The 14,750-nt window shown below is 39.9% G+C and overlaps 1 protein-coding gene across 14 annotated transcripts in view; it reads right to left on the bottom strand.

Annotated features, from left to right (window-relative positions):
- The window catches only part of IFT88 (intraflagellar transport 88), a 127,466-nt gene that overhangs the window by 28,929 nt on the left and 83,787 nt on the right, over positions 1 to 14,750 (bottom strand). For all 14 annotated transcript variants that reach the window (XM_070049126.2, XM_017343475.4, XM_008259933.5 and 11 more), the window contains 5 exons: positions 10,970 to 11,078; positions 7,039 to 7,189; positions 6,089 to 6,204; positions 3,556 to 3,608; positions 1,415 to 1,480 (listed from right to left, as the gene is read on the bottom strand). In XM_070049126.2, coding sequence (XP_069905227.1) covers positions 1,415 to 1,480; positions 3,556 to 3,608; positions 6,089 to 6,204; positions 7,039 to 7,189; positions 10,970 to 11,078 — 495 coding nt within the window. The remainder of the gene's footprint in view (positions 1 to 1,414; positions 1,481 to 3,555; positions 3,609 to 6,088; positions 6,205 to 7,038; positions 7,190 to 10,969; positions 11,079 to 14,750) is intronic.

Here is a 14,750-nt window from a genome sequence, read left to right as displayed (position 1 = left end):
GTTTTTTCATTGGCCTCCCATCTCTCTGTACACGGCAGCTCTGCCCTTCCAATTGTCCAGACCACATCTGTAGGGAGGCCTCCCCCAACACCTCCCATCTACATCCAATCAGCTGGCATATTCCATCACCAGTACCTTCCAGACACAATCAGAATCTTACCATCTTTTCCCACCTCCACTAATATCATTTGAGTCTAAGCCAACACTGTAATTTCTCTTTTAGACAACATCTACCCAGCTTTATTCTCCAAAGTGTAGCCAAAATGATCTTTTCAACCTTGGATACAGAAGCTTGAGTTAACCATACTCTAGTGATCTTTGAAAATCACATTACTTTTCTGCTCAAAATTTCCTAGTTCTCACTATCTCCCTAAAAAATACATCTCAAGAAGGGTGGGCATTTGACACAGTAGTGAACACGCCACTTGGGACCCCACACCCCATACTAGAATGTCTAAGTCCTGGCTATTCCAGCTTCCTACTAATGTACACACTGGGAGGCAGCAGGTGAAGGCTCAAGTACTAAAGTTCCTGTCTCCCATATGGGAGACCAAGATTAAGGCTCCTGGCTTGGACCTGGCCCAGCCCCAGTTACTGTGGGCATTTTGGAAGTGAACCAGTAGGAAGGAGATGTTTCTTTCAAATAAACACAAATAAATAAATAAATAAATTTATATTAAATTTTTTTTTCTTCTTCCTAAGGAACTACTTTTTATTTATTCATAAACCAGTAAAAGCTATACCACAGACTGTAACTTTTCTCTTTCCTTTGACTGGAAGGCTATTAAGGGCCAAATTTATAATTTAATGGGAACATATAGCATATGAATGTGGCTATATTTTTCTTGATCTTGCTATTATTGCTATGATACTTCATATTATTACTGTAAGATGCATTAAATTTGTTGTACAACAAGATGGAAAACGAATGAACTAATATTTTCTACAAAGCTAACTTTATAACTAACATCAACATAATGTTTTTAAAATTAAAGTAACAAAATCATTTGCTATCAGTATCAGCAAGATCATTAGTATTCTATTTTCATAAACTCAAAGCATTTTTCAGTCTCAAAAGTTGTATACAAAATAGTTAAAAATGCCTTCTATTTTACAGTATAGTTTACAAACTCTGAAAAACCAATAAGCCAAAATTTATTCTTAAAATTATATAAAACTTTGAAGCATAGAGTTGTTTACTATTGAATAGCATCTGGTAGCATATTTAAATACATCAAAATTAAGTTGAATAAAAATGGGTACTTCATAGTCAAATTTTTTGAGCCTTTAAAAATATGTTACCACTAATTATAGGCCGGCATTTATATACACAATTACTGTAGCAGATGTAATTATAAATTAAACATAAAATGTGATAACCTATACCTTAAAGTTACAAAGTAATATCACTTACATTCAACATTTTCTGGAAATTTTTTGTGAATATCTTTATAAGTATCTAATGCTTTCTGATAGTTACCTATAAAAAAGGAGAAAAATATATAACACTGCAAATTATAGAACTAATAGGATTCAACAAAATATTAATTTAAATCTAAAATACTGGCACTCTTTAATGGTATGCACATCTGCCATAAGCATATTCATACCATTCTTAACATACTTTCTGGAAGTAAAAACGTATAAAGCAAATTTGAAAAGAGGCTAAATATTTCTAGGCAAAAATTAAGATCCATTCTCTTTTCTAAAAAGGATTATTCTAGGTAAACAATTGTTCTAAAAAGGATTATTCTAGGTAAACAATTGATGAATTTAAAAATAACTTCAGTGATCTACTAATAGTAATTTTAATATACTTTTTTGGGATAAAATGAAAAATAAGCTTTTTAAAGCTATTTTTTCTTAAGACATTAAAAAGTTTGTAGAAAGAAATTTGTTTTGGAATAAAAGTAACATGTAGAGCAAAGAACAGCAAAAATGGAGTTGAGATAAAGATTTTTGCTAAAGTCTCAGAAAACAAGTTATGAATCTTTGTGGGCCTCACGATGCAAGGATACTTCAAAAAGTTTATGAAAAGCAAGTTTATTCTGATGCAACAATTTTGAAATCCAGGGAGAGTTTTCCCATAATATATATTTTCCACGAACTTTGTGAAGATCCCTTCTGTAGGAAGTATGGCTATTCTTATTCTTCAAAGAGCTGTTGTGAGACTTAAATAAAAGAGATAGAGCATATGCTACACAGCAGGTTCTGTAACTTGAACAGGCCTGTACAGACGAAGTCATTCAAGATACTCCTTTGGATGTGCCTGTTACACGTGACTGACACTGAAATGAACACAGGCAACTGAGAACTCATGTTGATAAACATAAAATGTATACAGTGTAGTCATGTTGTTTAGTCAACAGAAATTATAATAAGGCTAAAGATCAATCCCTTAAATAATCTGAGAACTAGTTTATGTATGTATTAAAATATTTCTAAAAAAAGAGAAATCCTGTGTTTTATAATAAAATGGATGCAACTGGAGACCATTATAGTGAAATAAGCCAGTCCTAAAAAGACAAGTATCATGTTTTTGCTGATATGTTATAGTTAACACAGAATAAAAAAAATGTGTAAGAATGAAACTGACATCTTATGATTTGATTATTGTTATAGTCCTTGTCAATATTCCCGTGGAGCAGTGGTCTTTCTACTTTTTATTTGCTGAACATTATGGTTAGCGGTGCATTAAGCCTGTGATTATAGAGTAAACTGAAATTATGTTACTGTAAAAATTAAAGAAAAGAAAGGAAGGAGGGAGATTAGAAGGAAGTGTGGCTATCCTAGAATTTTATCTATGAAATACATGAAATCTGCTCTCCTTACATTAATAAAAAATTTTAAAATATTCTAGTTCCAATTTGAAGGCACTCACAGAGATAAACAAACTTCCCCCCAAACTGGAAGAGAACACATTGTCAATACTTTCACAATTGTGCTTCCCTTGGACTGAAGAGTTTCTTTTCCTGGGTCGTTCATGTGCTCTACAAGATGTACAATCTCAGATATTTAAAATCTACAACTATTAGCATCACTATTCTTCAGGACAAGAATCACCAGTACAGAATATAATGAAAGCAGTAACAGAAAACATAAACCAAGATATCTACTAATTCTGGTATAAAAATATATATAATCCCAGTGCTCCAGTTGTACATTTTCTTCACACTTTTCAGGTGTGAGACAGCCTCATAAATCTGACTGAACACACATGACATTTAGAACAGAAAATGGAAATACAAATTAATATGTATAGAATGCCTGTTTTGTTTCTATGACTGATTTGTGAAAATGATATATGTTAATTCTGAGAAATAATGATTCGGGTTTTAAGAGAGGTATTGGCAAATAGGATTATCACCCACTTTGAAAGTCTAGCTTACAAATTATTTTAACTATTATGTTTTTCAGCTAATGCTTCGAGTGTTTATAGTTAGCAAATGTTAGTGTTTAATAAGCAAATATGAAACTGGAACACATTTTTATGCATAATTACCTAAAAGAAATAAACAAAATGTATTTTAAGACGAATAAAATTAAAGCATTTACCACTTCTTCTAAAACAACTAGCTACCATCAGTTGCCATTTCACTTGTGTAGGCCTATAAAAGAAATAAATTAGATGAAATCAGAGGTGAAATTAAAGTAAACTGTGATGTTCAAATGGTTTTATAAAGCATTATTTAAGTATCATTTTTCATTAATTTCTTCTTGGCTATGTTAGGTCATTTTCTTACTGAAAATAGTAGATATAACATTCCCTTGTCATCACCTGTCATATTTATATTTGGATATTTACATTTAGGAGTCTTGAGGTAGGCATTTGGCTTAGTGTTTTTTTTTTTCTTTATTATTTTTTTAAGATTCATTTATTTACCTGAGAGGCAGAGTTACAGAGAGGGAGACACAGAGGAAGGTCTTCCATTTGCTAGTTAACTTCCCAAATGCCTGCAACAACTGGAGCTGGGCCGATCTGAAGCCAGGAACCTCTTCTGTGTCTGCTATCTGGGTTCAGGGGCCCAAGCACTTGGGCCACCTTCCCTGGTTTCCCAGGAGCATTAGCAGGGGACTGGATTGGAAGTGGAACAGTGGGGACTCAAACCAACACCCATATGGGATGCAGGCACCGCAGGCAGATGCTCAACCCAATAAGCCACAGCGCCAGCCCCTGGCCTAGTGGTTAAGATGCCTGTTAGGAGGCTCACATCCCGTATCAGAGTACTTCAGTTTGATCGCAAGCTCCAGCTCCTAACTCTTGCTTCCTGCAAATGCAGATGGTGGGGGGAAGCAGGGATGGCTCAAGTAGTTGGGTTCCTCCCATGTACACTGGAGTGCTAGACTGAGCTCTGGCCAGCTTTCATCTGGCCAGCCTCAGCCACTTATAGGCATCTGGGGAGTGAAATAGGGGATGTTAATTCTCTCTTTTTCTCTCTCTCTGCCTCAAATAAACTTTTTTTTTTTTTTTTTTTTTTAAATTTAAGAGTCCTTCAAAGTTAATCTAGTTTATGCCTTAGGTACTGTTGGGAGAATCACTTTAACCTATTTGGTTAAAAACCACTGAATTCTATTTTAAATATGATCATTAGAATTCATTCTTTTTTTTTCCCTCTTGAAAAAAGATATCATTACTGTTTAACAAAACCATAAACAAGATTTCTAAAAAAATTGTTAAAAATACCTAAGAATAGCATGATTTCGAGAAATAAAAGCCTAGGGAACAATTGAATGTTCTCATTTTGAATCCCCCCCCCCCCACCAATTTTTTTTTTAAATCAATTCTTCATTGATGAACACTTGAGTTGTTTCCAACCTTTGGCTACTGTGAACAACGCAGCTCTGAAGTATTTGTTTAAGCCTCAGCTTTCAATTCCTTTGGGTAGATATCCGAGATAAAAATTGCTGGGTCATATGGTAATTCCAGGTTTAGCTTTCTGAGGGTATCAGACATGTACAAAACATTCTGATATGAATCTGGGAGACATTTAAAACAGTTTAACTTTTTTTTTTTTTTTTTTTTTTGACAGGCAGAGTGGACAGTGAGAGAGAGAGACAGAGAGAGAAAGGTCTTCCTTTGCCGTTGGTTCACCCTCCAATGGCCGCCGCTGCAGCCAGCGCACCGCGCTGATCCGATGGCAGGAGCCAGGATCCAGGTGCTTTTCCTGGTCTCCCATGGGGTGCAGGGCCCAAGCACCTGGGCCATCCTCCATTGCACTCCCTGGCCATAGCAGAGAGCTGGCCTGGAAGAGGGGCTACCGGGACAGAATCCGGTGCCCCGACCGGGACTAGAACCCGGTGTGCCGGCGCCGCAAGGTGGAGGATTAGCCTATTGAGCCACGGCGCCGGTTCTAAAACAGTTTAACTTTTAATATATGATGTATATTGAATTTTTTTCTATTAGGACTCTAAGAATTACTTAATCTAGTTCTGAGAGTCATTTTCTGATTGATAAAGATATAACTGTTGCTTGCTGAGATGTGGTAAACAAAAATACATAAAATGAAGCAACTTGAAGAATATTCCATGCAAAGGGAAATACATTTATCACAATAAAGACTAAGTAAAGGAGCTGGTTTTGTGGCATAGCGGGTAAAGCTGCCACTTGCAGTGCTGGCATCCCATATGGGCACTGGTTTGAGTCCCGGCTGCTCCACTTCCAACCCAGCTCTCTGCTGTGGCCTGGGAAAGCAGTAGAAGATGGCCCCAGTGCTTGGACCCCTGCACCTGTGTGGGGCACCTGGAGGAAGCTCCTGGCTCCTGGCTTTGGATTGGCACAGCTCCGGCCATTGTGGCCATCTGGGAAGTGAACCAGTGGATGGAAGACTTCTTCTCTCTCTTTGACTCTCTCTCTCTCTCTCTCTCTCTCTCTCTTTGCCCCTGGTTCTCTGTAACTTTGGCTTTCAAATAAATAAATAAATAAATATTTTTTTTTAAAAAAAAAAGACTAAGCAAAATAAAATAAAATTCAAGAAAACAGAAATAATTAACAAACATTAATATCTTTTCTTGAACCTACCAGGAATATAAGGATAAAAAAAGCCCATACAAGACATTAACTAAACATAAAATCCTAATAGTTACTTACTGTATAAGAGAAGCTCTTTCAAAGTACTGAATGGCTTTTTCACAAAACTGTGTGTCAATGTAATAGGCTCCAAGCCACTCAATGACTTCAATATTAGAAGGAAAATACCTATATGACTGGAAAAAATATAGAATCTGATGATATAACTTCAGTGGTACATATTATTTACTTTTTGAATATTTTACCTACTGAATAGATTAATTTATCCAGTGTGAAATGTCCTGATAAAGAAGCTTGAGCTATCATAAGTATGTCACAAGTTTGAAACGGTACAGGATTTTTTTTTTTTTATTTTTTTTATTTTTGACAGGCAGAGTGGACAGTGAGAGAGAGAGACAGAGAGAAAGGTCTTCCTTTGCCGTTGGTTCACCCTCCAATGGCCGCCGCTGCAGCCGGCGCACCGCGCTGATCCGATGGCAGGAGCCAGGATCCAGGTGCTTTTCCTGGTCTCCCATGGGGTGCAGGGCCCAAGCACCTGGGCCATCCTCCATTGCACTCCCTGGCCATAGCAGAGAGCTGGCCTGGAAGAGGGGCAACCGGGACAGAATCCGGCGCCCCGACCGGGACTAGAACCCGGTGTGCCGGCGCCGCAAGGTGGAGGATTAGCCTATTGAGCCATGGCGCCGGCTCAGGATTTTGAAAACATATATATTACTCACACATTTTACAATTATCTATAAATACCTTTTAGATATTGATAGTGTCATCTGAGTCACATTGAGTATTTAAAAGAATCCAAAAGGAATGCAAACTATGTCTTAAGAGAAAAAATGAATAATTCTAAATTTTTAATTAATAAAAACTAAATTCATATTTCCGAGTGCTTTATTTTAAATATATCATTACTCATTTAAAAACTAATTCACTTTCTAAATTTTAAAAGGCATACCACTTTGTTTATAATAATTTCAAAAAACTATAAAAAATAGAAGTAAAGATAATACACCTACCTCATAGTAATATTGAAATGCTTGAGATTTATCTCCTTCACTATCATGTAATTCTCCTAGTTTAGACAAAGCTCTAGAATCAGTTGGAACAACACTGATCAGCTGCATTAGCCATTCAATAGCTTGATTGGGATCCTCCATTAATTCATATCTTGGGCAATGTCAGTTAAGGATAACAAATTTTTCATAAATTCATTAATAAATAAGCAAACTTAAAAAAAGTATAATAAAAAGATTTCTTAGTCTATAGTAATGTGTTTTTTATACTGTTTGCTCTAGATTTCTTCAGCAGTAAAGATGGAAAATGGAATAGCAGCTCATATAATAACACTTCCATTCTCACATCTTGTTTTTCATTTTCTTCATTACTATTCACTAAGGTCAACTATCAAATTCCTATAATTATTATAAGCATTGTTCAAAATTTGTCCTTGAATGATGTTGTATTCAACTATTTCTTAACAAGCTTGCCATATTAATAAAATAGTTTTTATTTATTTTTCCTGTGGGTCTTTTTCCTAATTACATGAAAAACCAAATGACAGAGAGTTCTCTTTTATAGCTTCATTTAATAGCTAGTAATAACTGAAATGACTTATTTATACTAACACTCATTGACTATTTATTTATTTTCATTAGATGTCTCAATGAAACAAAAATATTCCAATCCAAAGCTTGATTGAAAAAGAAAGTCTCTTCTTTTTGATGACAAATGTGATACCAACAGAAAAAAAAAAAATAAGGAAATGTAATCAAATAGTTTCAGTCAGATCAACTGCTTGACTGGATCTGCCCTCATCACAAACCAGGCAGTGTCAGATTACGATACTGGAAGTTTTAAATAGATTAAAGGGACAAAACAAAACAAAAACATTAAAAGGAATAACTATGATGCCACTGCTTTAAAACTGATGGTACACTTCACAACATACTTTTTTTTTTTTTTTTTTTTTTTTTTTTTTGACAGGCAGAGTGGACAGTGAGAGAGAGAGACAGAGAGAAAGGTCTTCCTTTGCCGTTGGTTCACCCTCCAATGGCCGCCGCGGCCGGCGCGCTGCGGCCGGCGCACCGCGCTGTTCCGATGGCAGGAGCCAGGAGCCAGGTGCTTTTCCTGGTCTCCCATGGGGTGCAGGGCCCAAGCACCTGGGCCATCCTCCACTGCACTCCCTGGCCACAGCAGAGAGCTGGCCTGGAAGAGGGGCAACCGGGACAGAATCCGGCGCCCCGACCGGGACTAGAACCCGGTGTGCCGGCGCCGCTAGGCGGAGGATTAGCCTAGTGAGCCGCGGCGCCGGCCACAACATACTTTTTGAAAAACGTATTGCCGGCGCCGTGGCTCACTAGGCTAATCCTCCGCCTTGCGGCGCCGGTACACCGGGTTCTAGTTTCGCTCGGGGCGCCAGATTCTGTCCCGGTTGCTCCTCTTCCAGGCCAGCTCTCTGCTGTGGCCCGGGAGTGCAGTGGAGGATGGCCCAAGTGCTTGGGCCCTGCACCCAAAGGGAGACCAGGAAGAAGCACCTGGCTCCTGCCATCGGATCAGGGTGAACCAATGGCAAAGGAAGACCTTTCTCTCTGTCTCTCTCTCTCACTGTCCACTCTGCCTGTCAAAAAATAATAAAAAAAAGAAATAAAAAAGAAAAACGTATTTAGGTGAAACTTACATCAAGGTGAAGGTAACTTAAAAACCTACCTGAGATTTTAACCCTTCAAAGCTTATTAAAATAGGGATAGAAATTACAGTGTTTTTCAAATAGTCTGAAAGGCATTAAAACATTATTTTAATTTCTACTTTTCTAACTGACTGGGAGGGGAGTTCCTAGAGAAACGTAAGAGTTGAAGAAGAAACTGGCATTAGAGCAATGTTTATGGTTCTACATTCCCCAGAACACTGGCACATACAGCACACATTCAACAGGTGACTGCTGAATGAATGGAAAGAATGAGAGAATTCATTAAATTACTACACACTTATAAAGTTAAAGTCTTTAGAGAGTTATATTTACATGTCAGCTAAAAAAAGATAAATTATCCAAATGGAATGAATAATATTAATCAGTAAGGAACAATATTTTCCTTTTAATTAGTAAGTTAAGGTTTCAATGATATCTTACAAGCCTTAGAATTAATACAGTATTCTAAAGTATCTAGTTTACCTTCAACGAGTGGCTTATGTGTATTCAAAATGTCATGCTCAACAGGACAGAACCGGCGCCCCAACCGGGACTAGAACCCGGGGTGCTGGCGCCGCAGGCGGAGAATTAGCCTAGTGAGCCGCGGCGCCGGCCAATGTTTCCTTTCTTTGGGGCTGCCACTGTGGCATAATAAGTTAAGCCACCACCTACAGCACCTGCATCCCATATGGGAGCCAGTTTGAATCCTGGCCTCTCTGGTTCCAATCCAGCTCCCTGCTAATGTATCCAGGAGGGCAGCGGAGGATGGCACAAGTGCTTGGGCTCCTGTACCCAGGTGGCAGACCTGGAGGAAGATCCTGGCTCCTGGCTGGCTGTTGATGCTATCTGGGGAATGAACTACTAGATGGAAGATCTCTTTCTCTCTACCTCTGCCTCTCCTTTTCTGTAACTCTGACTTTCAAATAAATAAATCTTATTTTAAAAATATTTCCTTTCTGGGCCAGTGCAGTGGCATAGTGGGCTAAGCCTCCATCTGAAGCGACCGCATCCCATATGGGCACTGGTTCTAGTCCCAACTGCTCCTCTTCCAATCCAGCTTTCTGCTAGTGGCCTGGGAGGGCAGTGGAGGATGGCCCAAGTACTTGGGTCTCTGTGCAAGCATTGGGGACCGGGAGGAAGCTCCTGGCTCCTGGCTTCGGTTCAGCTCATCTCCAGCTGTTGTGACCATTTGGGGAGTCAACCAGCAGATGGAAGACCTTTCTGTTTCTCCCTCTCTGTCTGTAAGTCTACCTGTCAAATAAATAAATAAATCTTAAAAAAAAAGTCATGCTCAATTACTTCAAATATTATTTCTAAAAATAGTTTTGATTTTTTAATCCCTCTTATAATGCAAATGACCTTTCAAAATAAGATGACACAATGTTTTCATCACATGTCATTCTATAAGATTATCCTCCTCACCCACATTAAATACAAGGTACACTAAAAAGTTCATGGAAAAAAGCTGGGTGTTGTGGTCCAGCAAGTTCAGCCGCCACTTAGGACACCTACATTCCATATTGGAGTACTGGTGCAAACCTGGTTTCCCCCACTTCTGATCAAGCTTCCTGCTACTGCATCTCAGAAGGCAGTGGGTGATCACCCATGCACCTGGTTTTTTGCTACATTCCTGGGAGACCCTGATGGAGTTGCAGCTTCCTGGCTTCAGCCGGGCCCAGCCCTGGCAGTTAGAGGCATCTGGGGAGTGAACCAGCAGATGGAAGATCTCTCTCTCCCTCTCTCTCATTTTACCTTTCAAATAGATAATATTTTAAAAAAAGGTTCATATAAAATGCATATTTTTTAAGAGATCAGTTGTCTTTTTTAAAATTATTATTATTTATTTAAAAGGCAGAGTTAGAGAGAGAGAGGTCTTGCATCTGTCAATTCACTCCCCAATTGACTGCAATGGCTGGAGCAGGGCGGATCCAAAGCCAAGAGCCAGGAGCTTCTTCCAGGTTTCCCACTAGGGTACACGAGCCCAAGGACTTGGGCCATCTTCTGCTTTCCCAGGCTATAACAAAGAACTATATAAAAGGAGCAGCCGGGACTTGAACCAGCGGCCAGAGGGGATGCTGGCACTGCAGACGGCAGCTTTACCAGCTATGCCACAGTGCCGGCCCTGTATGTTATCTTTTAATCCCATCTTTCAAAGAAATTTTTGAAGTATTCTTATTTCACTAGTAACTTATCTAATAATTGATACTCAATCACCAATCAAGTGAATTAATAATTATCCTGAAATTTTTCAAATAAGATACACATTTGCAATCTGGTAAAGAACTTGGGCACTATTTCGCAGGATAGCATGAAGTTTCAGAAAACAATCCAAAGCCTCACTTAGCCGGTTTAGCTTCTTATAGGAAAGACCTTAAAAAAAAAAAAAAGGAAAAAAGAATAAAAAATCTGTAAGCATTATCATCAGTAATTATGTTATTTAAAATACATCTTTAAATACAGTCACACCTCCAAAACCACAGCTTCCACATCTACAGATTCAACCAAACATGTAAATATTATTAAAAAAAAAAACTGTCTATACTGAACATGTGCTCTTGTTTCCTTGTCTTTATTCCCTAAATATACTATAACAACTATTTATATAGCATTTACAGTGCACTGGGTATTATAAGCCCTCTAGAGATGATTCATAATACATGGGAAGATATGTGTAAATTTCACGTAAATACTCATACTGTGCCAGTCTTTTTTTTAGTGTTCATTACTTCTTTGTTTCATTTTAAAGATTTATTTATTTATTTGAAAGTCAGAATTACACACAGAGAGAGGGAGAGACAGAGAGAGAAAGGTCTTCCATCCACTGGTTCATTCCCCAGATGACCACAACGGTCAGAGCTGTGCTGATCTGAAGCCAGGAGCCAGGAGCCAGGAGTCTCTTCCAGGTCTCCCATGTGGGCGCAAGGGGCCCAAGGCCTTGGGCCATCTTCTGCTGCTTTCCCAGGCCAGAGCAGAGAGATGGATGGGAAGAGGAGCAGCCAGGACTTAAACCGGTGCACATATGGGATGCTAGCACTGCAGACAGCGGCTTTACCTGCTATTCCACAGTGCAGACACTGCTGTGCCAGTTTTTATAAGGGACTTGGGCATCAGCAGATTTTGGTATCCACACGGGGTCCTGGAACCAATCCCCTGCAGATAATGAGGGACAATATCATGTAAATACTCACCCAGAATTGACAATGAAGATGAACCGAGGATTTTTGAAAAGAACAACAAGAGAGGTAGGAATTCTTCATTGATAAAACATGCTATCAAGTTTTAGTGATTTTAAAAGTACAGTTGGAGGCAGGGTCAGATAAACAGATCAGAACAAACAGTTCAGAATGTGACTCAATTATAGAATTTACTTAATGGGCACTGAAAACCGGGTAGTGGGGTAGGTACCTGGTACAGCAGCTAGGCTGCTGCTTGGGATGTGCACATCTGAGAGCTGAATGCCTGGTTCGAGTCCTGGCTTCTCAGCTTCATGTTAGTGAACATCCTTGGAGGCAGCAGGTGATGGCTCAAGTATTTGGGCCTCTGCCACCCACGGGAGACCTACATGGCTCCTGGCTTCAGCTTGTCCCAGCCCTAGCTGATTTAGGCATTTGCAGAGTGAATCAGTAGAGGGAAGATCTTGATAGCTCGCTCGCTCTCTCTCTGCCTTTCAGTTGAAAGAAAAATAAAGTAAAATAAAGGCGAGAAGATGTTACAAATAAATGATACCAGCACAAATGGACCTAGGAAGGTACTTCAAAAGGTTTGTAAAAAGTGAAATTAAAAGATAAGTTTATTGGAGTGCAAAAATTTTTATTTATTATTTTATTTTATTTTTTGACAGAGTTAGACAGTGAGAAAGTGAGAGAGAGAGTTATAGCCAGTGAGAGAGAGAGAGAGAAAGGTCTTCCTTCCATTGGTTCACTCCCCTAATGGCCTCCACGGCCGGCGCTGCACCAATCCGAAGCTAGGAGCCAGCCGCTTCCTTTTGGTCTCCCATGTGGTACAGGGACCCAAGCGCTTGGGCCATCCTCCACTGCACTCCCTGGCCACAGCAGAGAGCTGGACTGGAAGAGGGGCAACCGGGACAGAATCCGGCGCCCCAACCGGGACTAGAATCTGGGGTGCCGGCGCCGCAGGTGAAGGATTAGCCAAGTGAGCCACGGTGCCGGCCTTTTTTAAAAATTTATTATTATTTTTTATTTATTTTATTTTATTTTATTGACAGGCAGAGTTAGTGAGAGAGTGGAGTGCAAAAAATTTTGAAATCTATGTATAACTTTTTCATAATGTGCATTTTTTTTTTTGACAGGCAGAGTGGACAGTGAGAAAGAGAGACAGAGAGAAAGGTCTTCCTTTTGCCGTTGGTTCACCCACCAAGTGGCCACTGCGGCTGGCACGCTGCAGCTGGAGCACCGCGCTGATCCTGGCAGGAGCCAGGAGCCAGGTGCTTCTCCTGGTCTCCCATGCGGGTGCAGGGCCCAAGCACTTGGGCCATCCTCCACTGCACTCCCGGGCCACAGCAGAGAGCTGGCCTGGAAGAGGAGCAACCAGGACAGAATCCGGCGCCCTGACCGGGACTAGAACCTGGTGTGCTGATGCAGCAGGCAGAGGATTAGCCTATTGAGCTGCAGCACCAGGCCCATGATATGCATTTTCATGGCCTCTTAAAAGACCCTTTCATATGCATGTATTTTAAAGTTTTTAGTGCCAAAATAAATTTAGTTTTGAATTCTAATTTCTATGAATCTTGATAAAATGTAGATTCTTATTTCATAAAAATACAAATTCAATGAATTTACTGAAAAACTAAATAGAAAAAATAAAGTTGTAAGAATATGAAAAGGGGCTGGTGCTGTGGCGCAGCGGGTTAAAGTCCTGGCCTGAAGCACCGGCATCCCATATGGGCACTGGTTCGAGTCCTGGCTGCTCGTCTTCCGATCCAGCTCTCTGCTATGGCCTGGTAAGGCAGTATAAGATGGCCCAAGTCCTTGGGCCCCTGCACCCATGTGGGAGACCCGGAAGAAGCTCCTGGCTCCTGGCTTTGGATCAGCACAGCTCTGGCCAGTGCAGCCATCTGGGGAGTGAACCAGAAGATGGAAGATCTCTCTCTGTCTCTACCTCTCTATGTAACTCTGTCTTTCAAATAAATAAAAAATAAATCTCTATAAAAAAAGAATATGAAAATATGGGCTGGTGTTGTGGTGTAATAGGCTAAGTCTCTGCCTATGGCACCGGCATCCCCTTAGGGCACCGGATCAAGTCCCAGCTGCTCCACATCTGATCCAGCTCTCTTGCTGATTGTCTTGGAAAACAGTAGAAGATGGCCCAAGTGCTTGGTCCCCCAAACCCGTGTGGGAGACCTAAAGAAGCTTCTGGCTCCTAACCTTGGATCGGCTTAGCTCCAGCAGTTGCAGCCATTTGGGGAGTGAACCAGTAGATGGAAGACTTTTCTCTCTGTCTCTCCCTCTCTGTCTATAATTCTGCCTCTCAAATAAATAAATAAATAAATATTTTTAAAAAAGGATATGAAAATATAGAAAAATGATTTTATAATGTTTTATATATAATGTTTTATAATGTTGGCATAAGGAATAAATCAATAAAAACAAAACCACAAAAAAAACACAAAATTTTTAAAAGCCAAATTTCACTATATTAATAGAAAAATTCTGTTTCATCAGAGAAACTATAAACACAGTTAAAAATTGAGCAATGCAGTAGGGACAATATTTAGAACTTAAAAAGTGAATAAACTGGAATGTATCTAGGCAAGTGTGCCTCACTGGGCAGGCCTTTGACCCGCCTTCCTGTGCCAGTAATGCTCTCTTCCCACATACCAGGTGGCCACACCCTTCCTTCCCAACATGCCCTGAAAAATCATTTCTCAGGAAGGTCCTCCCTGACCCCTGCTAAAACCGCAGATGGCTCCCTGCCTCTCCCATCCTCCAGGATGGCAGCACGTTTTCCTTCCTCCTTCAGGGGAGACTGAAGAGTCACCTCCAGGAGGAAAGGTCCAGTTGGCCGACGGGCAGGTCCCCAACC

The sequence above is a fragment of the Oryctolagus cuniculus genome, chromosome 9 (assembly GCF_051225735.1).
Source record: "Oryctolagus cuniculus isolate XC-2025 breed Fujian yellow rabbit chromosome 9, ASM5122573v1, whole genome shotgun sequence".
Lineage (NCBI taxonomy): Eukaryota > Metazoa > Chordata > Mammalia > Lagomorpha > Leporidae > Oryctolagus > Oryctolagus cuniculus.
Note: the sequence above shows the minus strand (reverse complement) of the source record. Positions and strands in the feature narration are given on the sequence as shown.